The 27813-nt window shown below is 40.4% G+C and overlaps 3 protein-coding genes across 4 annotated transcripts; 1 reads left to right on the top strand and 2 right to left on the bottom strand.

Annotated features, from left to right (window-relative positions):
- Window positions 1-1275: 1275 nt before the first annotated feature.
- Window positions 1276-4502, bottom strand: si:ch211-244c8.4 (APC membrane recruitment protein 2). Its single transcript, XM_056735845.1, is given in 2 exon segments — window positions 1276-2611; window positions 2614-4502. Coding segments are annotated over 2 exon segments (2379 nt in total). The 5' UTR covers window positions 4283-4502; the 3' UTR covers window positions 1276-1901.
- Window positions 4503-7714: 3212 nt separating this feature from the next.
- Window positions 7715-15830, top strand: zdhhc20a (zinc finger DHHC-type palmitoyltransferase 20a). Of its 2 annotated transcripts, XM_056736033.1 has the most exons (14): window positions 7715-7845; window positions 9002-9028; window positions 9528-9622; window positions 10124-10244; window positions 10450-10519; window positions 10599-10631; window positions 10715-10835; window positions 11162-11197; window positions 12228-12360; window positions 12851-12977; window positions 13264-13347; window positions 13654-13760; window positions 13990-14037; window positions 14438-15830. In XM_056736033.1, exons 1-13 carry the CDS (start codon window positions 7728-7730, stop codon window positions 14031-14033), a joined length of 1116 nt encoding a protein of 371 aa, XP_056592011.1. In that variant the 5' UTR covers window positions 7715-7727; the 3' UTR covers window positions 14034-14037; window positions 14438-15830. The 2 variants fall into 2 exon arrangements, with proteins under 2 accessions (XP_056592011.1, XP_056592012.1); XM_056736034.1 differs by lacking the exon at window positions 11162-11197.
- Window positions 15831-16329: 499 nt separating this feature from the next.
- On the bottom strand, window positions 16330-26708 carry smg6 (SMG6 nonsense mediated mRNA decay factor). The gene is given in 20 exon segments (XM_056736032.1): window positions 16330-18132; window positions 18212-18293; window positions 18535-18752; window positions 18838-18982; window positions 19198-19365; window positions 19532-19699; window positions 19805-20021; window positions 20125-20299; window positions 20448-20564; window positions 20664-20809; window positions 20954-21015; window positions 21717-21929; window positions 22049-22159; window positions 22299-22377; window positions 22488-22594; window positions 23183-23293; window positions 23452-23644; window positions 23718-24436; window positions 24439-25880; window positions 26574-26708. Coding segments are annotated over 20 exon segments (4695 nt in total). The 5' UTR covers window positions 26665-26708; the 3' UTR covers window positions 16330-18001.
- Window positions 26709-27813: the final 1105 nt, after the last annotated feature.

Genomic DNA, 27813 nt, shown 5'->3' on the forward strand with positions numbered 1-27813 from the left:
AAGCCTCGATTTCACAGACACGGTCGCATATAAAATTTGATTTTGCCATTAATATTACAATATTCCTTTAACATTCACAGCCATCGAAAAACACAGCTGTGATGAAACCAAAAAAGACTTATTCCGCCCTCCCCTTCCATGTTCTCTTCCTCCATCACCACCACAATCTCTCTCTGTCTCTATTCCGTTCTCTCTGTGTGCCCCCTGTCCTTGAATTTCAACCCATCACCAACCCTTATTCATTCTCTCTATTATGTTTTATAATGGTTGATGTGAGTCCAACACTAAGAATAATAACAGCTCACATAATCCTAACTCGGAGACAAGATAACGTCCCATTAAAAAAGACAGGGTTTCATTCACATTCATCGGATGAGGGGTTGCCTGGCGGGGTCCTGTAGCATCTTAACATACAGCTCATTGACCAATGAACGCTAACGTACATGTGCTTGTCTATTCAGGTCAGTGGGCTTTTCAACACCACAGCATGGCACTGCAGAGGAAGGGGTGGGGGGACGGGGGGTTTCTAGTGAAAGCCTTTGTAGGATTCGACTACGAATGTCTGTCTAGCATTGTTACATAATGCTACTTGTAAAGAAGTGGTCAAATCACTATCATATTGTAAGTGGAGTCTACTATTAAACATTGTGCAAGTATAAACACATTTTATTGATTAAATAGGCAACAATGTAACATTAAGATAAACACACCCATCCACTGACATACACACACTCATACAGACACACAAAAATAAACCTCTATTAAACATGTCCATGTGATGGCAACTTAAAAAAGAATCTATCCATCCGAACCTCAACACCGCTGTAATCCACAAAGCTCTTAGCTTACCTATTACATCAACTGCCTGTGAAACATCACCTCTATTGTCCTCAGACTCGATTATAGCAGTCTCACTTCAGGCAGAAAAAAACAATCGACTGTGTCCACAGATCTAATCCATAAATCTCATGGGTCTTTGATGACATGTCACATACACAGATTACAGCTCAGTCACTGTTCGACCTAACACAGTGTTTCAAAAACAGCAAGAAAAGGACATCGGTGAGGAGAGAGAGAAACTGAGATGGCTCATCTGGTTGAGAAAGTAGGGCATGCGTTCTGCTACATACATTCAGAAGATACTGTGGAATATCCTGTCTTGGCGTTAACTGTACAAATTCTGTTTATTTGCATACAACACGTGTGGGCTTCAAGAAGACGAACATCGATCCACAAAGCTCACTTTTTCTTAAAAGAAAAAGACACAAGACGAGAAAAAGAAGGCCAAGTAACAAAGGCTACAAAGATCCTTCAATGCTCTGTAAAAAATTTTTTTCCTGTGTGGCAGGCCAGGAAGAAAAAAGCACCGTTCTGATGATACTGGGCCCTTCTGGTGTTGTAGACCTGGAAAAAAACCACATGACTCCATGTTGGCTTCGAAAAACCATAATGGACCACTTTGATGCTGATGACAAGCCGCTCTACTCCAGAGATAATGGATGGATCCATTCCTTGTTTCTGCGGAGGAGATCTACATGGCTATCTATTCCAGGTAAGGGCTCTTGTGCTTTAGTGCCAGCCTTTTAATTTGCATGTTAGGTTGCCAGGGGATCCCTTTAGATAGAGCCTGTGTGTGTGTGTGTGTGTCTGTTTTGGGTGGCACACAGAATTAAATCCACAGAAAGAGACGGTGCAATAGATACAAGAATGGAAACACCAAGTTAATACAAATTATTGACACCGGTATGCAAATTAGTTAAAAAACATAATCCAGTTGTCCACAGGAGGATATTAGCTTAATCCGGGCGTAATGATGCCTGACTAAATATCAGATGAAGATCTTGAGAAAAGTTGCCAGTGGAATGTGATTAGGTCTTTCTGCAAAGAGAATGAGAACTTAGTTATTTTCGGGGGGCGTAGGCAGTAGTAGCTGTCGGCGTGGGCTTATTGCTGGTCCGGCGGACGGGCATTTTGGACACGGGTATCTTGGAACGTGCAGCTTCCATTCTTCCCTGCACAGAATGGTAGTTAGCAGTGGATCCATGTTTGACTGGAATCTTGGATTCTCGGGATAAGCTTGTGGCACCGGTTGTGGGGTGTGCGGAACTCAAACCAATGTCCTCTTGACCGAGGATTGGGGTGACGGACCCTGATTCTATGGAATTATCGCTGAGGGCCTCTTTGCTGCTGCTTTCCCGTGAGAGAGAGAATTGGCTCTGCTCTTCATTTACTGGTGTTGGTGGATTGGAGTGGTCCTCATCTCCGTTGGGCTGGGCCTCTCTTTGACGCTGCTTTACAGGTCTGCCTCCGCCACTTACAGGGATTTTGCTCAGAGTTGCAGGCCTCCCTGTCGTGCCCTTCTTCACTGTTTTGGTGATGCTTTGAGTAGCCACAGAGTCTCTCATATCTATTCCTTCTTGTCTTACGTCCTTCCTTAAATGCATCCTGGCATCCTCTTCTACTCTCTGAATGGAGTTTGATGAAGTAGATGGTCGAATTGGTTTAGTAGACGATTCAGAGATAGAGGTTTTTCTTACATTTGGCGCTTGGTCAGTCTTGTCACTTTGGGAGTTGGATTTTATGGTTTGTCCTGTTGGCTGCTCCGGTTCGGCTTGGAAATAGGAGCGGTGTTACGGCTCGATGATAATCCGAATGTTGTTATGAGTTTTGGTCTCTTTGTCGGCGCCGGGGGCTTGTTAGGTTTACCAAATATAACAAATGGTGGCGGTTGTTTCGCAGAGGTAGATGAACCCTGTTTGGATTCATGTGTTGGTTTTGCTGCTTGGAAAGGTTTCGTTTTGGTAAAAGAATCCGGTGTAGTACTACTAGTTGTGGGTGAAGGGGAGGTTTCTGAAATGGGGGTGGTGGTAGGAGAAGGGGCAGGTGTGGAGGTTGGAATAGGTAGGGTCATGGAGGCAGATGTGACGCTAGCTGGTTGTATTGTGGTGGGTTTGAGTTCAGGGCTAGATTTAGGGGACAGGGCAGGGTCGGCAGGGTAAGAAATAGATTTAAATGTGGGGCTTGATGTAGCATCTTGGGCAGACTCTGCATAAGAGAAAGGTGTTGGAGTAGGTTGGACAATCGGGGTGGTTTGAGCTGGGGTAGGAGTTGGGGTAGGTTGGCTTATGGGCATAGCTGATGGGGCTGGTGTTGGTTTGGTGAGAGGGCTAGCGGATGGAGTTGGGATAATTGGGGCGGAGGGCATGGATGGTGGCGTTCTGGTCAATGGAGAGGATGTTGGAGGGGAAGCTGGTTCTGTCAAAGGGCTGGTAATGGGTTTTTTGGTGACAGGTGAAGAGATGGGTTTGGTCACTAAAGTAGGGGAAGGCTTACAGGAAGTGGGGCTCAAAGTTGATGTAGGAGAAGGGCTGGGCTTTGATCTGGTTGAAGCAGAGGAAGTCTTCTCAGAATCATCCACCTTCAGCGTTGTTTCTACATCCATGCGACAGCTGGCTTTGACCCATTCTGCCTCAACATCCGCTACAATATCTCCACATGGCGTAAATGTATCAAAGCTTAAAATTGATGAGATATCTCCAAGCAGCGTGCTCAAACGTTCATCTTTTTGTGGTTTTGCTGCCTCGCTCAGCTTTTCAGCATCCTTCGATGATGTGGGGCACTCTAGTGTTATAGGAAGCTGTTGATATCCCTCCTGTTCCTGCTCCTCTGCCGAGCGAGGTGTTGGGCCAGGTGTCAATGTGAGGCTTTCCTTTATAATCTCGACACTGTTGGAGCGGGACGCAAGAAGGGGAGGCCCAGGTTCAGCTTCTTCTTCAGCCTCCTTCTCTTTACTAGGCCAGCGTATGTTACCAAACAGCCCCTTCAGGCCCTTCCGTTGCCGCCCAGGCCTCTGAGACTCGGTCTGAGCCTGACGTTCTTCCGCTACTCCTCGTCGACCTTTGCGAAGCATGTTAAGGAAGCTCAGGGACTTGGCCGAGGTGAGGGAGGAGATAGACTGCCTCGTAGGGGTGGTTTCAGTTTTCATATTCCCGCTTGTGAACTCGTCCATCGGAGCATCCTCCTGTTGACTCTCCTCTTCCTGGTCAAGATCCACATGCTCCGCTTCTGCTTCAGGGGCGGTTGGCTCATTTAATCCATCCAGAGTACTGCTCCTGGACGGCGGTGATTTAGAGACTCCATCTCCTTTTCCCCGGATGGAGAAGATGCTAGCGACGCCACTGCCTGGTTTCCTCTTGCCGAACAGCTTGAATGCTTTCCTGATTTTACCTGGAGGCTGCGGGTCACATGGCGGCGGTTCACAGCTCTCAGACTGTGCATCCATATTCCAGCTCCACTGCAGTGTGTCTCTGGGTTCGTCTCGATCTCTCTGTCTACCCACACGCTCTTTCTTTGTAACCTCACACTCAAATGAATTCAAATAACCTCCAATGAAAATAAAAAAAACAGTTACCTCTTCCCTTTGTGTGTCTGCAAAATATTTTCGCTAGCAATACGTATTCATCTCCGTCTCCGCGCTCGTTCCCTCCCTCTATCTATGGCTCTTTTTTTAAGCGCTCCCTCTTTCTCTCTCTTGCTCTGTTCGTCCCTCCCCACCCTCCGCCCTCCCTCTCTTTCTCTCTGCTCCTCTCCTCTCGCTGCTCCAGCTGGTCGCCATGGCAACTGAGGGTCTAAGCAGCTTTCGTCAGCAATGGAGCGGAGCCAGGGGCTGTCATCATGGCACACTCTCCTTCTCTCTCTCTCCCCATCCACTCTCTCTTTTCATCCAACTCACTGGTCATCCATCCCTCCATCCAGTTACTCATCCAGATTTATCCTTTGTGTTGGTGAGTCTGTTTTCATTTTATCAGCATCACTGATGGAATCCCCTACGGTAGAGGGGACAATACAATCCGTTCAGTGTACAGAATCTGACTGATTGTAAAAAAAACTTACCGTCTCAAGATACTGTCTTCAAAACTAAATGTTTTTGAATGAAATCTATGTGCATTAGAGGAAATTGGAAAAGAAATGGGGAAGCAATACAGATCAGGGTGTTTACATTTTATATCCTGTCGTCTTATATGTACTCCTTAACTAACCAAATCTTTTTTTCTGCATCTCCCACTCAACCACCCACAATTTCTTCCTCACGCAAAAAACACACAGAATTCCCTTAGGAGTTTAGTAGTCTACATTATATGATTATAGCCCCACCCTTTGCACCCTTTGTTTCACACCTATTTCTCTAGGGTCTTATTGCCACGAGGACTTCAGTAATCACAACTAATTTTACAATCAGCATTGCCCTCCTCTTTATAACATCATCAGAGCCCCATGTGTGTGTCTCTGCAACAATGTTTGTTTGTCTCTTTCCATTTACATACAAGATTACATACCATACATTATATATATATATATATATATTTTAATAAACAATACATATTAAAATAGCACATGTCCTTAGTGAATCAGCTTCATTTTGCAACTGGACTGCAACTCATACAATAGTTGCATGGCCCCCACCTATATCTATCCATGTACACATCTCCTTTTCTTTTCTAATATGCTTAGTATTCTCTCTTTTAAAACAGACCTCTCTCCTCCTTCCTTCATCCCACTGGTACAACACAATTAATTATTTTATCACTAAAGTGGTGCTTTCAAATGGGCTCAGTAAACAGGGACTCTCACCAGACAGCACAGCACATTAAATCGAGATACAAACATAGTTAAAATGTAGAGGCGATAAATGCTGGAGGAGACAAAATGTCTAAAAATATCACCTAATTAAAACACCCAAATTCAGTCTTAATTTGTGTATTATTCTTCTGATATTTAAAATTGGACCACGTTTCTTCAAAATGTTACTTATCTATGCCAGAGAGTCAGCATAAACAGGCACACTTAAATCTTATTTTTCCATTTGTGCAAATGAAGGATGCATGGGACATAAACGACTGGTGATTATGTGAAAAACCACACAAAACACCTACCTGAATAATGCTTAATTGAATGAATTACATCTGAATATACATACAAAAAAAGTGTATTATACAGCAGGTCACTCAAAGCATTCATTACATTCACTGTCACTACACCTGTTTCTCAAGGCTGGTTTTAACTGGTCATTTAAATCACAACTGTATACATATTTGTCATCCCAATGAAGCAAGTGTGTGTGTGTGCGTGCGATGTGTTTTATCACAAGCAAGAGTTCTAATTTAGGCCCAGTACAAGATCTCCTATCACTACGAGTAGACAATCTGTTCTTTGTTTCTTGTGTTGTTATTATTGCTCTGACAAACTCACTTTTCATAACCTCCTAAAGAGACCGAGGACTAGAAAGATTTATTTTCTCATTTACAGTACAATAAAGTGCAGAAAAATTATACACATCTGGACACAGGACCCATAGTGGAAAAGAACCGAATACATCTCATATATAAACTAATCTACCATCTCTCTCTAAAAGAAGAAAAACATCAAAATTTCATTACTTTTTAAGTAATTAATAGGACTGAATGTAACTGGATAGTCACATCTACAGTATACATTCATATATTGATTTTTTTGCCGTCTCGACCCTTCACTGTCTCCAAGTACTTCAATGATATGTTGTTGCACTGTTAAGTAACCAATCATAAGTGGCCCTTGAACTTATCAAATTAAATATTCATGTATGCGCAATGTGTCACGTTGTGTTTCAACGTCTGAATGGACGGAAAATGAAAATATTAATTACGGCAAAGTGTATATTAAGACATCAAGCTGTGTTTCTCATCTCATGAATATGGAAATGAAAACGTTAATCCAAGGTTTACATCTAAAAACCGTCTAACTTGTGAATCCATACACACCCACAACGTTCACACTTTAATTATTGTGCTGGCTCCCTCTGCTGGTCTGACGTGAGATTGCAAGTAACGTTTTGTACAATTTCTTAAACACGATTCTAGGCCGGTATTTATGAAAAACGGTACTATTAGTTCAGTGAAGACACAGCGGTCTATTTGACGTTATTGGTATTTTATAGGTAACTGTACATATATAGGTATTTTAAACACTAATATCATTCGGGCAAAGAATACAAGGTTCAAGACTAAATTTGAAACAATTACTGCGATTTATTTGTAGTACAATAAAACAAAACAAAAATCACAAAACAGTGGTCGTTATTCCATTGTTATTTTATTAATTTAACAAATCCCCAGTTGAATTAGAAGTCCAGCATTGTATGATAACTGTCTAACTGATGATTAACGTGCTGCTGGTGTGAAATGAGTCTTTTGTTTACATCGCTTTTTTTTGTATTTGTTTTATTTTAAAAGTTTAGCACAAAGCAAAAACATGTTTATACTTTTTGTCATAATTTGTGTTTTGCACTTTTTCCATCTGTTATTTTCATTTAGGCCATATATATATTGTAGGCATTGACGTCACTTTTTCACTTGAGCGCATGGACAAGTTTTTTTATGCTTTATCAAATCAATGCCATTAGAACAAGAGGTATTACATATTCCAATCATATTAACAATCGCTATCAGACAGAAAAATAAAAAATAGAATTAAATAAATTTCAATGTTTTCAGAGCATTACATGTTTTCAGTGCTTTTTTTTTGCTTTGTTTTTATTCCAAGAGATCTACATACAATTTGAAGTCATTAATAAAATGTGAAAAACTTGGTTTACATTGCGCCCACTTTTTGTTTTCATCGCTTTCCTCTATCTATCGGACAAGCCCCGTGACGTCACGTCACCGACACTCTTCCCGAGGGTCGGATTAAAGATGGCGCCCTCTCATGCACTGAGATGCTGTCAACGGGCTTTATCATGGATACCTGTCATTTTTATCAACCTGGTGGTTTGCTGGTCCTACTACGCCTACGTGGTGGAGCTCTGTATATGTAAGTTTCGATCCCAGATGGTTTGGTTGAACGTGTCACAGTGGTTAAAAGTTGCTGGTTAGTGGTGGCAGTGGTGCTGTGGGCAGGAAGTGACTGTTACTGACTGGTACAGAGATGTTAGTGCCGAAATTCTGCTCTGAATCGCTACTGTATATGCACCATATATGCAGGAGACGCGTGTGTTTGTGAAGTTTGTGGTTTTAATAGTAATGATTGTACGTATTGTAATGGAACGTGTTAAAGATTGAATCTTAAACCCAGATGTTAAGGGGTTGAGACGTTTCGGGACTTGAGAGTAACGTTAGGTCTGAGGATAACTTAGTTTATTTATTTGGGGTAATAGGAGTTATGTTTTGTTATTCCGAGTTTAAATGATTACAATTATTTTTCAAATTTGACAGCAGATCAAAGAGGAATATGATCACAAGGATCTAGAATACATTTCGTTTGTCTGTGGTCAGTAACGTTAGATGGTGGTCATGAAATGTACTGCAATGACGTCACTGCCATGCTATATTTCGTAAATTCATAATTATAATAGTTTTGACTATTTATTTTGTATATATTACGTTAAACATTTTGCAAAAAATGTACAGGAGTTTGGTATTATGCTGTACAGAAGTATGTTTGACGTCACATCTTAAAGTTTAGCCTTTGTTGACCACACATAAAGTAACTCCACCCAGTCATTACTTTACCTTCAGTCTCGCTTCATTGTGAGCTCCGCTCTGTTTACAGCCCCAGTGAAGTGCAGTGAAATATTATAATTATTTCCTTATTGACCCGCTACCACAACAAAGACACATGCAATCTTTAATCTATTTCCTTAAAAACCAAAAGAAAAATAAATGTAATTCCAATAAATCAGGGCTGAAAGCCAGAAACTGCACTGACTGGGCCAACATGACATGTACTGTATCTGTCAGTCATTCATTGAGTTGCCTTGGCAACCATTGTATTGGATGGATACAAAGAATGCGGCCAGATGGCAGTGCCAGTCACCCAGTGCTCTGGGCTGATCGGGCTGAACTGGTGAGAACTGGGAAGCCTCAGAGAGCATGAGTGGTATCCCAGTACTCAGCAGATGGCTTTGTGAATCGTGCCTGTTGTTCTTGATGGGATTGCTGATTAACCTTTGGCTGCTTTCTCTCCGCAGATACAATCCCTAACCCAGAAGAGCAAGGTAAGAGAAAAACACGTGAAAGCACCTGGTCAGTCTCGGTACAAGAAGTATAGAAACCAAAAAAATGAAATGTTTTTTGTATAAGAGAGGAAATTGTCATTTTTAGTTTCCACATTCTTATTACTCTAATATGCACCGTGACCGATTAAAAAAAAATGTTTTGTTAATTCAACATTTAACATGATTCCATTAACAAACAAAGCACAATATAATTTAAAAAAATTGAGCAAAACAACTTAATAATTGCGGTCGTAATAATTCATTAAATAAATCAATTTGTAAATTATTTTTTACAATTTTGAGTGACAGGCATTGTGAAAATGTACCAACCACAAAGTTTTGCAAAGCAGTTGACAAACTATTTCCTAATCCAGCCTCCTGTGCTTGGTTGCATGTTTTTCAGAGTGAACCTTTATGAACTTTTATTGTGGGTTATATAGTATGAAGCACTAGAAGGACTGAAATCTTTTGAAAGATAAAATAACTTTTTCTGTTGCAGTTATTTATCTGATAGTGTTTCACATCTGCTTCTTCATGTTCATCTGGTCCTACTGGACGGCCATCATATCCAAGCCTGCTATCCCCTCCAAAGAGGTATTCTCTCTCTCTCTCTCTCTCTCTCTCTCTCTCTCTCTCTCTCTCTCTCTCCTCTCTCTCTCTCTCTCTCTCTCTCTCTCTCTCTCTCTCTCTCTCTCTCTCTCTCTCTCTCCCTCTCTCTCTCTCTCTCTCTCCCCCTCTCTCTCTCTGGATATCTAAATGCAGGACAGCAGTTAAACAGACTGCTCTGTAGTTTCACTACCGCAGAACGAAATGACAGGGGAGGAGGGAGGGCTTTAAAATCTGGTCTGTTTTTAGTTTTAGTGCTCCCTGTGGTGAAGAGATGTAGCCTGATAGTTACCATGCACGCTTTGACACATCAAGCTGTGGTTCTTATGTGGGTATTGTGGGTTCGGGTCTTGCAAAAAAAGCAAGGTTGTGTTTCAAATGTATGACATTGATTCATCTTTTTCTTTTACGTTTACTGTTGTAGATAATAAGTATGGAACTTTTAATGCTGTAACAAATAGTAACGTATTGTCATGTTGTTCTTCTCAGTATTGTCTCCCTAAGGTAGAAAAAGAGCTCTATGAGAAGGAGGAGAGACCAGAGGCCCAGCAGGAAGTCCTGAAGAGAGTGGCCAGAGAGCTGCCCGTATACACACGCACAGGCTCTGGGGGTGGGCAGATTACTTGCTTTTACATTTGTAGCTTTTAAGGAAATATTATAAAGTAATATTCTTTAAATGAAGATTATAAAAGTCAGTAGGATGGTTTTTATTTTCTTTACATTAAATATCTTAATTACAGTGATGATGTTGTTGTTACTTTGACGCTATTGGACACATGCTGCTGTTTAATAAAGAAGTCTTCCATGTCTCCCAGCTATCCGTTACTGTGACCGCTGCCAGCTTATTAAACCAGACAGATGCCATCACTGCTCCACATGCGACAAGTGAGTTCCAGTAGAATGGATTATCTTTTTTGTGAAAATCTGCGGTGTTTTGATTTTTGTGTTTGTTGTATTTTTGCAGATGTGTCCTGAAAATGGATCACCATTGTCCGTGGTATGTGTCTTCACTTCAGTATGTTACCTGAGGTTTTGAGGGAATTTCATTTCACATATGATTCGTTCTTAAATGTTTTTTAGGGTTAATAACTGTATTGGATTCTCCAACTATAAGTTTTTCGTACTCTTCCTGGCGTACTCCATGCTGTACTGCGTCTACATCTCCGCCACGGTTCTGCAGTACTTCATCAAGTTCTGGACAGTAAGTTAAGAAATCATTCTCCTCTCATCTCTCACACCTTATTCCTTTAAACTTGTGCGGTTTAAAATGCTAACTGCAGCTTGTCTCTATATCTTTGTTTTTCTTTGTGTATATGTGAAGTGGAGAAGGTTTAAATACATAGACATTAGATTATTTATACAGTATATGAAAGGAACTACAGTGATATTAAAAACATGAAACTATACTTTGTTTGTTATAAAAAAAATCTCTGGATAAAATTGACTTGTTTTTGTGGTTGAAATCAAACAACAAATGGGTTGTCTCTGCTTCTAACATTCTGTCTGTGTTTAACACTTTGCCGGAAGCTTTGCAGACGGAGGGCTTTAGAGCAATGCCCGGAGGTAAAACTCACTTGCTTGCTCTGCGTTGTTTTCTCTGTGGGAGTTGGTTTACTCTGATGTTACACTGTTGATTGGTTTTGCTTTTTATTCTTGTTATCAGAAATAAACGTCAATGTAATATAGTGTAATGATGCAGACATGTTTTAATGGCAAAGCAGACAGCCGTACCAAAGATGTGATGATGAGACAGTTATGTGAAAGTTTCAAGTTTAATCTTTGCATCTGTCTGTGCTACATATGTTGCTTATGAATCATTTGTATATTAAAGGGATACTTCACCCCAAAATGAAAAATTCTGTCATCGTTACTCAACTTTGAGTTGTTCCAAATCTGTATACATTTCTTTGTTCTGATGAAAACAGAGAAAGATATTTGGTATAATAGACATATTTTGCCCCCCACAATAGTAGGAAAAACTTGGTAGTCAAAAGTGCCCCAGAACTGTTTGCTGTCGTACATTCTTCACAATGTCTTCTTTGTGTTCAACAGAACAAAATAACAAAAGATAAAGTAATTGTTCCTACTATGGAAGTCAATGGGGGGCAACATCTGTTTGGTTATAAGCATTCTTCCAAATATCTTTCTCTTTCTCTTGGAACAACTCGAAGGTGAGTAAATGATGACAGAATATTTCTATTTTCGGCCAACTTATCCCTTTAAAGGTGATGTGTGCAACTTTTGTGATGTTAAAGATGAAAATAATTAACATTAAAACACCAAGTCCATCCCATGTATTTCCAATTATACTGTGATACTATGGGTGTTAAACAACTTCTCTAGTTATACTGTCATTTTTTTTTTGCAACTCTGTTTTGTGATGCTAGTGGGGCAGAAAATACACACTTCACCTTTAAATTAGTCATTTGTGTGTTCAGTTTAGTGTATTTGTAACAATTTGTATTGTGTTTGTAAGGTGCTACAGAAAAGAGCTCTGCCAAGAAAGTGCCTCTGAAACGATTTTGTCAAAGTAGGCCTTAGGAGCTTAATACAAGCTAGTCTATAAACTAATTTTTGTTCTCTTACTCAACAGAATCAGCTGCCACAAAATCACGCAAAGTTTCACGTGCTGTTCCTCTTCTTTGTGGCGGCCATGTTCTTCATCAGCATCCTGTCACTCTTCAGCTATCACCTCTGGCTCGTGGGAAAAAACAGAACCACTATAGGCAAGTGTCCCCTCAGCTCCACCTCCTCACATGTTTCTGTGGTTAATCCAGCTCACTTGCATCACTTTAGATATCGTTTTATTATTTTCTGCTTCAAAAAGGACAATAAACACTTCCAAAATGTATCCATACAAAAGTATTTTAAAAAGTGCTCTGAAGATCTTGATTGCTTATTTTGAAGTGTTGCTCTATGTTCCCAATGTTTTCATCATTTTTAAATCTCTGGGCTCCTATTGTGACCTTTTAGTCATCACCATGACACTCAGTAAAACTCAAACCGACAGAAGTATAATGATGTATGCGGGGGTGGACTGAGTGTCTGCTTATGAAAAATATTTAGGTCACTTTACAAAGTATAAAAAAATCTTTGTACGCCCCATCTACAGTTTTGCAAGGCTTCTCTGCAAGAGGTTTTTCCGGATATGGTGGATGTTACTGTTATGTATAGTGTGTTAAGATCTTATTTTTATCATTCATTTCTTTTGTTCAGAGGCTTTTAGGGCACCCGTGTTCCGAAACGGCCCAGATAAAAATGGGTTTACTCTGGGCTTTCGCAAAAACATCACCCAGGTGTTCGGAGACCAGAAGAAGTACTGGTGTTTACCGATTTACAGCAGGTAAAACCACATCCTTTTAGCATTCTTTGGGATTTTACGGTAACTTTCTGTCCATGTAAGTTATACCAAAGTCCCTTTAAGACAAGTCAGAACATATTGGTTTTATTGTATGTATAATAAATTGTTCCTAGTAATAAAGTTAATAATTTCATTGTGCAGTGCAACAGTTTAACAGAATGTTACTTTACCAGTCTTGTGTCAATAATAGTATAAAACATATCTTATGTAAGTCATTGCATGTGTTGAAACGAGGGTTGCATGACTTATATTGTATTTCTTCCTCTAGTTTGGGAGATGGCGACACTTTCCCCACTCGCCTGGTCAACACTGACTTAGAGCAAGGCAATGTTGAACATCAATCCATTAAATGGTAACTATAACCTCATTTGTTTTCAATACTTTAACGTTTGAGAAATTGTGTATCATTATGCATTCTATCATGAACTCAAATTGGCTCATGTTTGCTTTTCTTTGGACTGTTTCAGATTTGGTTGTGCAGTCTAGAAATGTTCTTTTTACCCCGAATATAATTTGAGATACTTTTTTCCTAGAAATGTTGTTCTTGCCATATCACAGTTAATGGTTTAATGTCATCCAGACTGAGGTTTATATTTGGGGCAGTTAAAACATCCTTAAGTGTTTGTGACTGATGGCATAATGGTTGTTATGGTAACAGCACCGTTGATGGACAGACGAACCCCAGACCTCTGAGTGAGTCACAGAATCATCTGTTAGGAAACGATATATCTGAAGAGTCCAAAGACGGCAGCCGTGGAAACATCGGTACGTCACAACATAGGTTTTTATACCGCTGATATCTCCAGAGAACATTGTGAAATGAGATTTTTTTATGATTTCCAAAAATTTGAGTGATTTTTAAGAATCTTTGAGCTTTGTTTAGGAACACTGATCTTTAATGTGCACCACATGGTCCTTGATGTGGCGGCCATTAAGATTACACCGACATTATTTGACTAAAATGTGTTTAAGAAGGTCTGGGTTTGTGTTTCAGAGGTATGTCAACCTGTTTCTGTTACCATGGAGAACGAGTCCTAGACAGGTAAGCTTTCCTGTAGCTCAGTGGTAAGAGCATTGCGTTTACAACGCTTTGGATAAAAGCGTCTGCCAAATGCCTAAAATGTAAATGTAAAAATGTAAATGTAAGCATGTTGTCCGCTACTCTATAGACTTAAATTTATTGATTTAGCAGAGGCTTTTATCAAAAGCGACTTACAAATGAGGTAAACAAAAGAAGCAATAAGTACAACACAAGTGCAAATATACCATTACAAAACAAAAGAGTAATTGGGTTTATACAATATGAGGGGAATGTTCATTTTTGAAATGAATTAAGACATTTTGGCTGAAAATCAAACATTGTTTGTTGACATGCTGCAAGTCACAAGATCTTAATGTTTGTCCTTAAATCCCTTAAATCTGTTCTTTTTGTACCCCTACAGGGTAATGGAGTGATGCGTATTTAGTTATCCTCCAAAGGATACACTTGTTTGAAGACCTCATGTGAGAGACCACATGACCCTCAGATACAATGGCTTAAGATTATCTCATATCTCATTATCTCATTATCTCATCTTTATGGAATTGACCTGCAGCATTGCCGCTGTGGTGGATGTATTTCAACTGCATGAATATCAGCACAGACTTTCAGGTTGTTTGCACCAAATGAATGAACTTGAACTCTTTCACCAATTTTTATTACATGGTGAATAACAGCTCTTGATGTTTTCTTTCCCAAACTAACATTCAAAGACATGAATTTGTTATTTGACCAAATACCCTGATTTGATCTTCAGGTTTTGCATGTCATATAGTTAATTTCTTATTTATTGTTAGTTAACTTTAGAATCTACTATGTTTTTCTAAGCCAAATAAGTTATACATGGGTACGGTTATTGGAGGTGTTTTTGCACTTTTGTCACCAAGGATTTTTGTTGAATGGTTTTGTCATTGTTTACAGAACTGAAGTAACACGTAATGCAGTATTTGATCCAAATGTATTAATCCGTAGTAACAGAATTATGCTTAGTACACAGCATTGTCAATTTGAACTGATGTTCCGGGAGACTCAAATAAGAACGTCAGTCAATTTAATGAGTCAGATTATGGCTAAGAATGAGTTTTACACTTGCCAAATTGAATTCATTCTCTAGGCCTGGATATACAAGTGTTTTATAGTGTTAAGTGAACCTCGACCTTCTTATTGTATGGAACAGTTTATTATACACTTTATACTTCTACCCCTATAACACTAACGTCTTGTCTTTTAAAGTTAAGTGTCTTTTTTCTGACCTCATGCACATCGACATTTCTGAAGAAATGGGATGCTGAAGCACATTGAAGATTTCTAGATTTGGTAGCACACCTACAGAAGAAAATGAAATGAGAAGCGAGTGAATTCAGTTTTAGCTTTATGTTGTCACCTATGGAGCAATAGTTTCATGTGGAGTTTTAGAGTAATTTCTTTCTTATGTGAAGCTTGTTGAAGACTCTTATTCCACATGATTGTGTATTTTTGTTTGTTGTTCTTATGAATGTGGGGGAGTTCGGAGAGGTCTGTTTACAGATCCACTAAAACTAGTTTATTTCGGGAGGATTTTGGCCTCCCATCTGTTATAGAAAATCATTCCAGATCTGAAAAATGCACATTTCTGTTTTTATAAATGATGAGCATCACCATTTCAGGTTTTATGTTCATGAAGTCTTTTTATGTTATTTTATATTGTGTACTTGTTGAGTAGTTATCTTTATAATGATTTTATTGCTTAGCATTGAATTTTTATTTCTTGCATGTCAATGTGGAAAATATTGGAATAAATGATAATAGGAAAGTGATTTACATCAGCAAAACTGGAGCTGATGTAACCATAGCAACATTTTAGTTCTAAATCTGTGGTTTAAAAATACTGTTTGGCTGCTACATCTGCTGGAGGTCTTGTGGGGTTCTATCATGAGTGTCTTTAACATTATGCCCAAAACAGAAGGAACTCACTAATCTATCGCTAAATCCTACACGACTATAATATTACTGGAATCAAATATAAAACATTATCCTATAGTGTAAATTGTGTAATTTACAAAGAAACTTGCTTGTACAGAACTTGTGCTTTTTTGTACTTACCCTGAAGGCTATTTCGGCTTATTTTGTAATGTTCGATTTTAAGATGTTTCTGAAATCTGATCAGTTTGCACAGATTTTCCCAGTCTAATTCAAATTAATGTTTGTATTTTGCAGATTAAACAAGTATTCAATGTATGCATTGTAAACAATACATTTTTGGAATACTGTATGAATTTCTACATTTAAATGACAACAAGGCAAAGAACATCAACATGTGTTTTTATTTATTTATTGTCAGAGACTGAGGTTAAAATTTATTCAAAGCAATGACATTGTATTCAATGAAAATCAGCACATCTACAATCGAAACTGACACGGGTCTCACAAGACAAAATACAAGTTTTAAGCCACCACATTTAAAACATCAAAAAGACCTCAGTGACATTAGCAAGACAATAGTGTTAAGTTTCGATTCTGCTTTAACTCAATCTACCATATAACAATGGTTTACCAAATGGAACAAAGGTGAGGATGATGCTTTAACCACAAAAAAGACAACAGTTCTTAAAAAGGTCAGGTCCTGTGGTAAATATTTAACTATGGAGAAACAAACTGAATATAGTTTCTTGTGCAAAACTGGGACAAACCTGTATGAATGCAGGCCAGCAAATGATGATTTAAAAAGGCAAGTAAATAACCTACAAACCATAACAAAAGCAATCACATACATATAATATCAAGACACTGAACTGTTTGTGATGATGTAATGCAATGTTTTTAATATCAATGAAACAATATGTATATTAGGATCACTCAAAGGATTATAAAAGCGTTGTGAAATATGATTTTATCATATGTGCTTTTGCTGCTGTGGAGATGTTTGAACACTTGGTGAGCTCATAAAAATCATATCTTAAAAAATGGCAACTTTAAAATATGCCAGTAGCTTTAGTTCTGTACTTTCAATGTACAGACAAATACAATTAAAGCATTGTGGCAATTGAATCCATGTTAAAACGACTCACAACCAATTAATTCCATCAGTATTTACTTTACATTAATGTTAACCTTGAGTGATCGATGTTATAGTGCTCAATCTTGTAGCCAGATGGTTGTACTACAGCATTAAAAAAGTCAGATGGAAACAACAAAAACATTTAATGAGAAAAACAACGAGAACTGGTAAGAGCTTTACATTACTTGAAACAAAACTTACAAAGTCAAAAACGCAATGCTAACTTAAATACACAAAAAAATCAAACAAGCATTAAAACAATCATGCTTACAGCAAACAAAGCATGCACTGCGGCAATAAAACAAAAAAAAACTTTTAGCAAATAGGCCTCCAAGGCCACAGCACAAGAGGAGAGGGAAACTTTATTAAGCTTTATCCCTCATCGACCTGATCCACTCACAGTGCCCCCTACTGGAGCTCTCGCCCCATCACTCATTCACAACAGATCAAGTTCCCTATTGGCATAGAGATCTTTCTAGAACTGGAATGAATTCATCTGCAGCACAACTGGCAACTCTTGCTGTGCGACTGCACGCAAACACTACAAGCTGACACTCTAAACGGCGGATGCTGGTTTCTCTCACACTTACTAGCGAATGCACAGATCTCTTGGGGTGTATGTCACCATCCAACCCTTCTGCACTTAAACAAACCCTAAAAACCAGCTAAGCCTGATCCAACCTCTCCGTTCTTTGCAATCTCTCTCTGAAAAGCAAGCTGACGTCTTTGCACGCTGCATTTTTAGGGGAAAGAAATCCTCATTTTATAAAGTGGCTTGATTTCTCACGCTTGCTCTTTCTGTCGACTTGACAAAAGGCTTGTTGTGTTTTCCCCTTTATATTCATCCTCCCCTTCTGACATCACTCCCTCCACCCGAACTGTTGTTGTGGAGGACGACTTGTGTGTACAGCTGTAAATCCGGTCCGCGGTTCAGCCCACTTTAGCCCAGGTCAGAAATACTGGGATGTCTCGTACCGGAACGTTGCGAGTGAGAGCTTTAACTCGCAGGTTGCGATCGTCCGTGAGCAGGACCACCTCCCTGCGTAACCTCACAGGCCCTTCTGGAAAATACACAGACTCATGTCGGTCACAAAGGAGGAAAATGAAAGTTAAATTAGATTGTCAAATGAGATAACGGACCTCTCTCAGCAGGCATGAAGTCCTTGGCTTTGTCCTGACAGTAGTTCAGGCAGCAGGACAGGATGACATCATCATTGTTGCCCTGCAGACACAGATGTACAACGTATCGGTGAGTTTAAAAATAAAGTCCTGTGTAAAACCAAACGCTTGACGCTCAAAGAGGTTCATGCGTGTTTACAGCAACTGCAAAGAGGGCTTGTGAACATAAACCAACATGTACAAAACATAGGGGTCATGCAAATTTCTGGTTTAAACTAAGCATTCAATCCAAGTGTGTACATCACAAATCTCTACATTATCATTTGTGAAGAAAAAACACAGACCTTCTGTCCAGAAGTGTCCTCGCTGCGGAAGGCGATGGACTCCAGCGTGTTTCCTCTGCTGGTGAGGGCTCTGATGTAGGGATTTTTCGACTCAAAGGCCTTTTCCAGAAACATCACCGCAGCTCTGGCTCTCTCCTGCACTTGCTTGACATGGGCGTCATTAGTGTTTCCCTCACGACTGTCCTGCCCTTTGGCCAGGCCGTCCAACTCCGTGATTACTGCATCAAAGAAACAAAAAAAAATAGCTTATTAAAAGACAACAAGAAAAGAACATAAAACATATATTATTAGAAGTGGCCTTACCAATTAGAGGCACAACCAAGATGTACGTCCCACAGGCAAGAAGCTTTCTCATGCCGCCCAAGTGATCTATGAAGCCATTTGTGTCAGGCACCAAATAAAACGGTCTGACCTCAATCTCCAGTTGCCCACCCGTCTGCAAAACTGCCTAAGAGACCAAACCAGAAATTTGTTAAAGCTCTGCGATGCCAGCATAGCATATTGGCTACTGGTTTTAAATGGTCTTATACAATATATTCAAAAGTACACAATGTAGCTCCTTCCAACCATTAAAGCAGTAGAAAGAGTGGAAAACCTTCATGATGTTTTAGGAGCCCTAGCAAGTGGCCCTTAAAATGTATAAGAGGTAAACTATTGAGAAACCTGAATCTTGTCTCTGCGTTTTTGCTGCTGTGCCAGCTTGTGAGTGAGAGCGTGGCGCCTTGCCCTCAGCTCTCTGATATCATCTTCACTTTCGTCTCTTTCCATCTCTCCATCCATCTCTCCCTCCGATGCTGAGAGAGATGACTCCTCCACAATGACATCATCCTCCTGAAAGAAAACCCCAACAGAATTAGCATTGCCCTGCTCACCACAGCATCAATCCACTTACTAGAAAAAAGCAAGCTTAAACTAATAAAGGAGTGAAATAGAAGAACTGACAAATAAGAAATGCAATTCTCTTTCTTATGGTCAGGAAATCTTAGTTCTGTTGTACCAGTTCTTGTGTCTGTATCTTATTCCCTGTACTTTCTCCGGATGTAGGGGGCGTTGCCATAGATATATACTTTCCACCCTTGAACGCCAGCAACGGCTCTTCCTGCCCGCACAAAGCCTCCAGGAAGTACTTAAGAACGGTGACCCGCTTACAGTCCGCTGCTATGGCCTGCAACACAGAATGACGATGTGCATGTAAGCAGACTGTGACTCCATGAGATCCACAAATTCAGATGATTCGAGTTTCTGAGAATGGTCGGAGACTGTGTTTTACCATATCTACTCCTTTGTCTATATAGCAGGGGTCCTGTGGGGCAGCAAGCAGCGGGACAAACCCGGACAGCATCTTATCCTCCTCCAGCTGTAGGACTCTGAGCTCCTCGTCTCCTTCACCATCTGCGTCGGCTTTGTACAGCGGGGCCTCGCCATCATACACGCGTGCCAGAGAGTTGCACAGGTCTGCAAGGCACTGCCACACGTCCGGACTACCCCTTCAAACACACACACACACATACGTAAGAACACAGCTGAACTTCTTTACCTGAGCTTGAAATCAACAAGGCTTTATGAGTGCATGAGATGACCAGGACTCACTCCATGCTCCCTGGTGGAGGGTTCCACTGGTCCGGGTGGCCGAGCATCCAGTCGGACCAGACTTTAATGGTGGGCAGTAGCTCTCTGAGATCGGGTGGGAAGGCGGACACACGGACCATCCCTTCTTCGGCATCCATCTCCTCAAACTCTTCTAGCTCTTCGGCTGGGATAGGTACTGTAAAAACACCATCAATCATTTTATTTACCTGTCATAACAGAAAAGTTAAATTTGCTTTCTTCCTTCAGATTGATGCGTAGTGCATGACTCAATTCACTACACAGGCTGCTCACATGGTTTGGAAACAGATCCCCCGTTTACTCACCAGCAGGTGTTTCTTTCAGGAGATCAGTGCAGCGTTGGACTAAAAGACCAAACATGGCCAATCCTAGGGATGTGGCCTGTTCCTCCAAAACGGACCGAGCTTCACCATGTCCTGCAGCTGTGCCAGAAAAAAAAGAGAATTCATTATTTACAAAAGAAATACCATCGAGGCTAAACAGGACTGGCTCTATGGCCTGTGGTTATGTTGTATTCATACCTCTGATCTGGGCGTTATGGATGGTGAACATGTTGATGGTGATGATCTGCAGCATACGTGTGCTGCCGAGAGGGGAGGGGCTATGCTGGAGAAGGGCCCGAAACTCCTGCAACACTCGACTGGCTACAGCAGGAAAACTCTCCATCCTGAGGATCCAATCAGAACACATTGTGTAAACCAGATGCTGTTTACAGGACATGTAATGGACTGAGATGAATGAGCCTTTCAAATTAACAACAAAATACATTGTAATGAAACTACACAACAACCTTATCGACATTAGGACTTACCCTACTTTAGTGAAGAGTTTTCCATGAGCATATAAGAAACTCAGAATGAACCTTTTATTGAGCTGCAAACAGAAGGACAGAAAATAATTACCACAATTTATCTTTGTAAGAGGCTGAAATTGTTCCGTTTACAGAGAAAAAACAGGTCGTGTTTAGCCCCTTCAAACTATCATCTCCATAGGTGCACACAGTCAACCTGACTTTACACGCAAACAATGAAGTCAGAAAACAGACAAGTTCAAAGGAGGAAAATCTTGTTTATATAAACCAGAATTGGTTTTATCTAAAGAGAAGAAGGGGTCTCAAAATAATCCAGAAACACTTATAAAATGAGGATGAGGAGGTGAACATAAAGGTTGACGTAGTCAAATATCTTAGGTTATGGAGTGGACGCTGCATCACGGCCCACTGACACCCTTTTCTGCCATTGATGGGTGACATCTATGTACGAGCGTCCTGGCATAAACATCTGCTGTGATTTGTGCACGCTTTAAGTTTAAAAAAAAAATACTAAAAAACATTTTTGAAAACTGTTTATAAATCCTAATAAAGATGTCAATGCTGACGTAAATAATTGTACCTCTCATAACTCGAAAATACTTTTAAGTTCGTCCACAACTAGGAACTAAGCCATGGATTGCCATAAGGCCGGGTTGGGGCATGGTGTAAGGAAATGGATCAAAAATTTTAATTGAAAGAACTGATGAATAATGATAATACAACGTCATGAATGTGTTAAGCAATACATTTTCTGAGTACTCACATCGCTAGCACTCAAAGTGCCCAGCTCTCCGTCCTGCTCCGAGTCTTTACCCGATTCACTACCTGCTGTACGAGACACCCCCGGATGCCCACTCGGACGTATCCAGATCTCTACACGGGCAGTATCCTCCCTTCGACGACCACCTGTATGACCTCGGGGACCATGGCTAGAAACATCTGAATCCTGCTTCTGTCTACGTTCAATCTGGTCAGCCTGGGGTGGGGAAAGACAAACAAATCCGACTCTGTCCTGTGTTTTCACTGGAAACCTTGGCATCAGTTTGAAATTACATGTTGCTGTAATGCGTTAAAAAGAATTCTTCTCTGATGTACCTTGCGTTTAGCTTCCTCAAATAGACTCATGAGACTCTCCTTGGCTGTGAGGATGGGGTTACTTGCAGCTAGACTGCGCATGTAATAGTAAACAGCATCCAGCTTTCGCTTCTACAAAAGAAATTGAAAACTAAGTCCTTTTTGAAGTCAATTAAAACCACATTTCACCATATGAGAACATTTTTTTTATATGAAATTTTTATTTCCGAGAAGGTGACTATTCAATGCTCTAGTGTACTTGTGGTCTCACCGTGTACACTGCAAGTAGGGCCAGTTGGTTATAAGGTCGACCATTTTTCGGGGCAATCTGCTGAGCCTTCAGATACCAACTGCACAACAGAAAAACTCATTTAATGCTGAATTAAGAAAATACAACAAAAAACAACAAATACTTAAAAACACCAAAAATGCAAGTCTCTTCTGATTGAAACGGACATACCTGCGTGCCTTCCCATAGTTAGCGGACTCACTGGCCTGTTCGCGATATCTTGCAATATCACCCTGACATATCATACAGCGCTGGGCACTTATTAGAGCATATTTAACCTGCAACAAGTTAAAGGGAATTCACAATGAGTGGATGTGTTTGTGTGACCTTCAACTTATTTGGCTCTAAATAAAATAGAGCGACAGACATCAGCTGGCATGAAGTAATATGCATTTGAGATCTGTGTTCACTTTAGTACACACCCTAGCACAGATAAAAACACAGCTGAAGGTTGTCTTGACTTCAAAAAAGTCCAAAAATATTTTTTTCTTAAAGGGACACTTCACCCAAAATGAATATTCTGTCATCATTTACTTACCTTCGAGTTGTTCCAAATCTGTATAAATCTATTTGTTCTGATGAACATAGAGATAGATATTTGGAAGAATGCTTATAACCAAACAGATCTTGTTCCCCATTGACTCCCATAGTAGGAAAAATTACAATGGTAGTCAAAAGTGCCCCAGAACTGTTTCCTGTCCTACATTCTTAAAAATGTCTTCTTTTCTGTTCATCAGAACAAAGAAATTCATAAAGATTAGAAACAACTCTAAGGTGTGTAAATGATAACAGAATTTACCTTCTTGAGTGAAGTACCCCTTTAACCTTATTATTATATGATATTGGTATAGAAACAAGGCTTGTACCGTCTTGCGTAAGGGTCTCGCTCGTATAGCCATGCAGTCCATATAATCCTCCAGCTTGAAATGAAACACAGTCTGCAACTTCTGCAGTAATGAATCAAAAAATACCGCCCCCTAGAGAAATAAATAAACAGGGCATCATTTCCTAATTCATAATTTACTCGCTTAAAGACCAGTTAGTGTTTTAAGCACTAAACACATGACATCAAAACTGATGTCCATCTATTAATCAAAAACAAAAGCAGTAAGAAGGCAACTTTGTGCATGAGTACCTCTTCCAATATATTCATTAGCATGGTTTTAATCTGCGGGGCACTGTCTGATGCCAGGTCCTTTAGTAGCTGCCTGAACCTCTCTATCACCTGGTGGAACACATTTTTCCACAGTGCCTGGTCTAGGTTCTGAGAGTCGGCGTACTCTATGTCTGTTAAAATCACCCGCTCGTATAGCGTGAGGAGCTCAGCCCTGAAAAACAACATAACATGTTAGAAAAATTAAATCAAACAATACACTTATATATAAATATAAAATCACTCACCTAAACTGGGCCATCCTCTCCAGCCCCTCTGGACTCAGCCTGTCCCTGGACAGCAGGTTACTGAGTTGAAGCTCCTGACTGTCAGCCAACCGCAGCAACTTTCCAATCTCTCCTCTGGTTTGCACCTCTGCCTCCTCTGGAGTGAGCGAAGACCCCCCTGTAGGAGAAATACCTTGCCCATAGGGTCCATAAAAAGGTGGAATGGCAGATACTGGATACATCCCATTAGCTGCAGGTATTTGATATGGCATGTGATACGGGTACGGATAGCGCGGTGGGGTGTTTGGAGATAACGGGTAGGTGTAGGGGTTGTCAGAATTCTGAAATTTGTAGTACGCCATTGCAGCAGCCTGCTGGTTTTGAAAGAACTCCCCCTGGCGGACAGGAGGACTTCCTGCGGTTTCATCATCAGTGTCCAGGAAATGCAAGGGCCCACATCCACCCTGCTGTAAGTACAAAGCATGCTGAAGAGATGCATGCTGGGATTGCTGGCTTGACATCAAAGCTGGTTTCTTATCTGGGTTATTAGGGTCCCAGAGGCGTCTTGTCCCTCCACCACGTCCACCTCTTCCTCTATCAAGACTCATTCCACCTCTCATGCCACTTAGTTGAGGGCCAGGCTCAGTCGTCATTGTTAGATTGGTGTGGGCAGGAAGTACCAGGATGCCCCTCCCACGACCTCTAGGGTTTGGGTTTTTTCTGCTTGCTTGCTGTTCGCTTGATGATGTGCTTGGGGCTTGTCTAAAGAAACCCTCAGGATTCCTCCTCGACCAGACGGACCTGTTCTTTGACCTCTATTCTCTCCTCTATCTTCTCTCTCCCTGACCTCATTTTCCTCCAGCGAGTCTGTGGAGGACAAAGTCCGAGTGGCCCTTCTCCTCGGGCGGGTCTGATTTCCTCGGACAAACTCCACTGTTCGTGTAGTTGGCTGTTCGCCTTCCCTCCGCAGTCTCTCAGCTTCAACATGTCCATCCATACTGGTCCCACTGCTGGCTGAACTCGTGCTGTAGGTGCGATTCCGTGGACGTCGGATATCTGATTGAGAATAGCGCTTTGAAGAGTTAACTCGGTTTGAGTCGGTACATTCAGATAGACTTTTCCCTCTCTCTCCTCGATTATCTTTTGGTCTGTTGCCTCTTCGTTTATCGTGATTCAAGTTCTGGTCACGGTTGCCCTCCTTTCCTCCCACATTCTTCTGCGGTCTTCCCTCTGCTCTTTTAGGGTATTCCTGGTCAGGATGAGCTGTCCCTGAGCTTCTTCTCTCCTCTTCATCTTTCTTAGCAAAACTCTGGTTGCTGTTAACTTTCTCTTTCCCTGCTTTGAACTTTCCATTTCCTTTCTCCTTTATTTGGTCTTCTGCCACTCCCCCATCACCTGCCTTCCCTCTTCGTCCCTCTCCACTTGATTTTCCCCTCCGGTTCGCACCGTCCCGTCCACCTTCCTCTTTACTTGCCTCGACTTTTGTCTGGCCGCCGATGTTAAGATTACTGACTTTCCCAGCGATGTTCTCAACATCGGCCTCGTTTTTGTTAGCAGGCGGGGAGTCAAAACTTTCTTTGCGCTGTTTTTCTTGATCCTGCATCTTTCCATCTTTGCCTCGTCTGTTTCGTCGACTATCCTCTTTCTCCAAAGGTACGTTCTTATCATCATCCTTTTCTAGAGATTTTTTACCCACAGCTTCCCCTCTCCTCCTCTCTTCTTTCCTAACCACTTCTATTTCTTTGACTGTCCCAGTTTCTTTGGAGCTTTGAGATCTTCGACCTCCCGGCTGATATATCTCACGGTCAGGTTTGCGCATCTTCCGTGCTTGTTTGGGTGACCGAGACATGGCTGTGCTTTTGGAAGCATTCCCTTCTACAAGCTGGTGATTTTTACTACTTACACATACTTTAGTATTAATTGTTTCAAGCTGACCTTCACTTGACATGTTTTCGGTGTCTGCGCTGGTGATGACGGAACACTCCGTACTGCTCGGTGAGCTGTCAGGTTTTTTGATGTCGATATCAGAACTGCAACCTCCAGGTGTGTCTAAACAAGGACTGTGCGCATCTCCTTGAATGCCATCCTTAGGTCTTTGTGACTGACCAGAAACAGGTTTGTATAACTGGAGGTCTGGGCGTTTACACTCTCGTTGCCGTTGTTTTTTACCTTCTTCATTGAACTCTGAGAAACAGAGAAATAAACACAATTCAATAATTTCACTGGCTGAAATGGTCATCATAACTTACCATAGAATTAAGGCATTTAAGGGACCACTTACATAATATCAATAGGCTATACAAAAAAATGCACGCGTTTATACAAAGCACAGAGAGAAATTACATAAATCACACGCTATAAGACTTATGGTGATCAAAAAAATCAAGCAAGATACTGCTGCTATGATATCACAAGAAAAAAAAACCTGTTGCATGTTAACTGTAGAAGGCTTCCGTCGCAAATGCTATTTATTAGATACAAATAAACAGCGAAAGCACTACTGCTAACTAGAAATTAAAGGACAGGGTTTGACAGCTGGTGTTACATAGACTCTATTCTCAAATTTGCTTAATCACGACATTGCGTTTGTTAGCATAACACTTAATCATTTATTTACACAAAGAAACGTACGACTAGAATGGCTGTTTAAAGATACGTGACATTTGTAAAATGTGACAAGAAAAATCACGCAGAAGACGAAAAACGTTTTTTAAACCAGGCGCCGTTCAGCCCACATGAGCGAAGACTATTATTAACTCTTATGCTAGCTAGCCATTAGCAAAGTGAAACGTAAGTTTGAAATTGCTTTTCAAAATTAAACTCGAGTTTGACTACGGTTGTTATGACTTTCTCAAAAATACTTAGGTAACCTCTGACCTTTGACATTTTCGCTATTTGTGTTGAATTTCGACGCTTCTGCTCGTAGCTCAGCTTCTGAAATTCGTACTCTGTCCAGCTCGTCCGCCATTTTTGTCGGAACCAAACACAAACACACGGCGTCTCGGTAGGGCCAAAAATCCTTGGCACAATCAAAACGCGTTTAGAAATTGAGACGAGGGGCTTGACATGCATCTGCAATGACCAACAGTAGTTCTGAGTTACTTAATTAGACTTTTTATTATAATTTATCACTATTTATTATAAATTATCACTATCACCAAATGAAAAAACTAAATATCATGTAAACTACAAGAAACTATGTTTTTATTAATGAATGTATAATTGCCTCATAGAAAATAACTGTTTCAGTGTTATTATCTAACAAATAGTAATACCAGATTATTTTAATGGTTGCTGATAAATTCATAAACTATAATATTGCTATTAATGAATCTAACGAATTACATGAATTAACCTCGTACCATGCCCAGAAAACATTATGTCATACCATGTTGTTTGCTTTTTAAGTGGCTGCTATATTCAGTGAAGAAAATAGACTATGCTAATGCTAAACACTGCGCTATGTTTGACGTTAATTAGCCTCTGATCTCTTTCTTTGACAAGTTCAGTTCACAGATTGAAAATTATGTTATTTCTAGTCATGTCATTATTAAGTGGTGCATCATTTTTAAAGTGTGAGTGAGGGAAAGTTCAATAAATGTGTCACTTCTTTGTGGCTTTTAATCTTGTACATTTTGTTTTATTTGAATGTACCATTTGAAACACAATAACAGCTCAAATCACAGATCAATTACAACATTCTAGTGTGCATACAACATCACAACCAGCAATTAATTCAACTATCAAATCGTAATGGCAAATTATTGCTAATAATTAAATCTCTCCCTGTCTAAGCCATCTCTCTCTCTCTCTCTCTCTCTCTCTCTCTCTCTTTCTCGGGATGGCAGGGTTCAGTGGGAACAGAGAGGTGGATAGTATGAGTCATTCTTGTGAGTCATGTGCGTTGTGGCTATGTGTGTGTGAATGGGAGAAGTAGGGAACATTCATGAAAATTAAGGAACAAAAACAGAAAAAGCAATAAAACGATTAAAAATAATAATACAAAAAGCACTATTGTATAAATCTAGGCGCTTCGTTTGTTTTAACATACCGCCTAATTCTGTTACGTGTAGTTCCACCACATAGCCAGAAGAGTCAGTGTTGTTGCATTTTACAG

Source organism: Triplophysa dalaica, chromosome 22 (assembly GCF_015846415.1).
Source record: "Triplophysa dalaica isolate WHDGS20190420 chromosome 22, ASM1584641v1, whole genome shotgun sequence".
Lineage (NCBI taxonomy): Eukaryota > Metazoa > Chordata > Actinopteri > Cypriniformes > Nemacheilidae > Triplophysa > Triplophysa dalaica.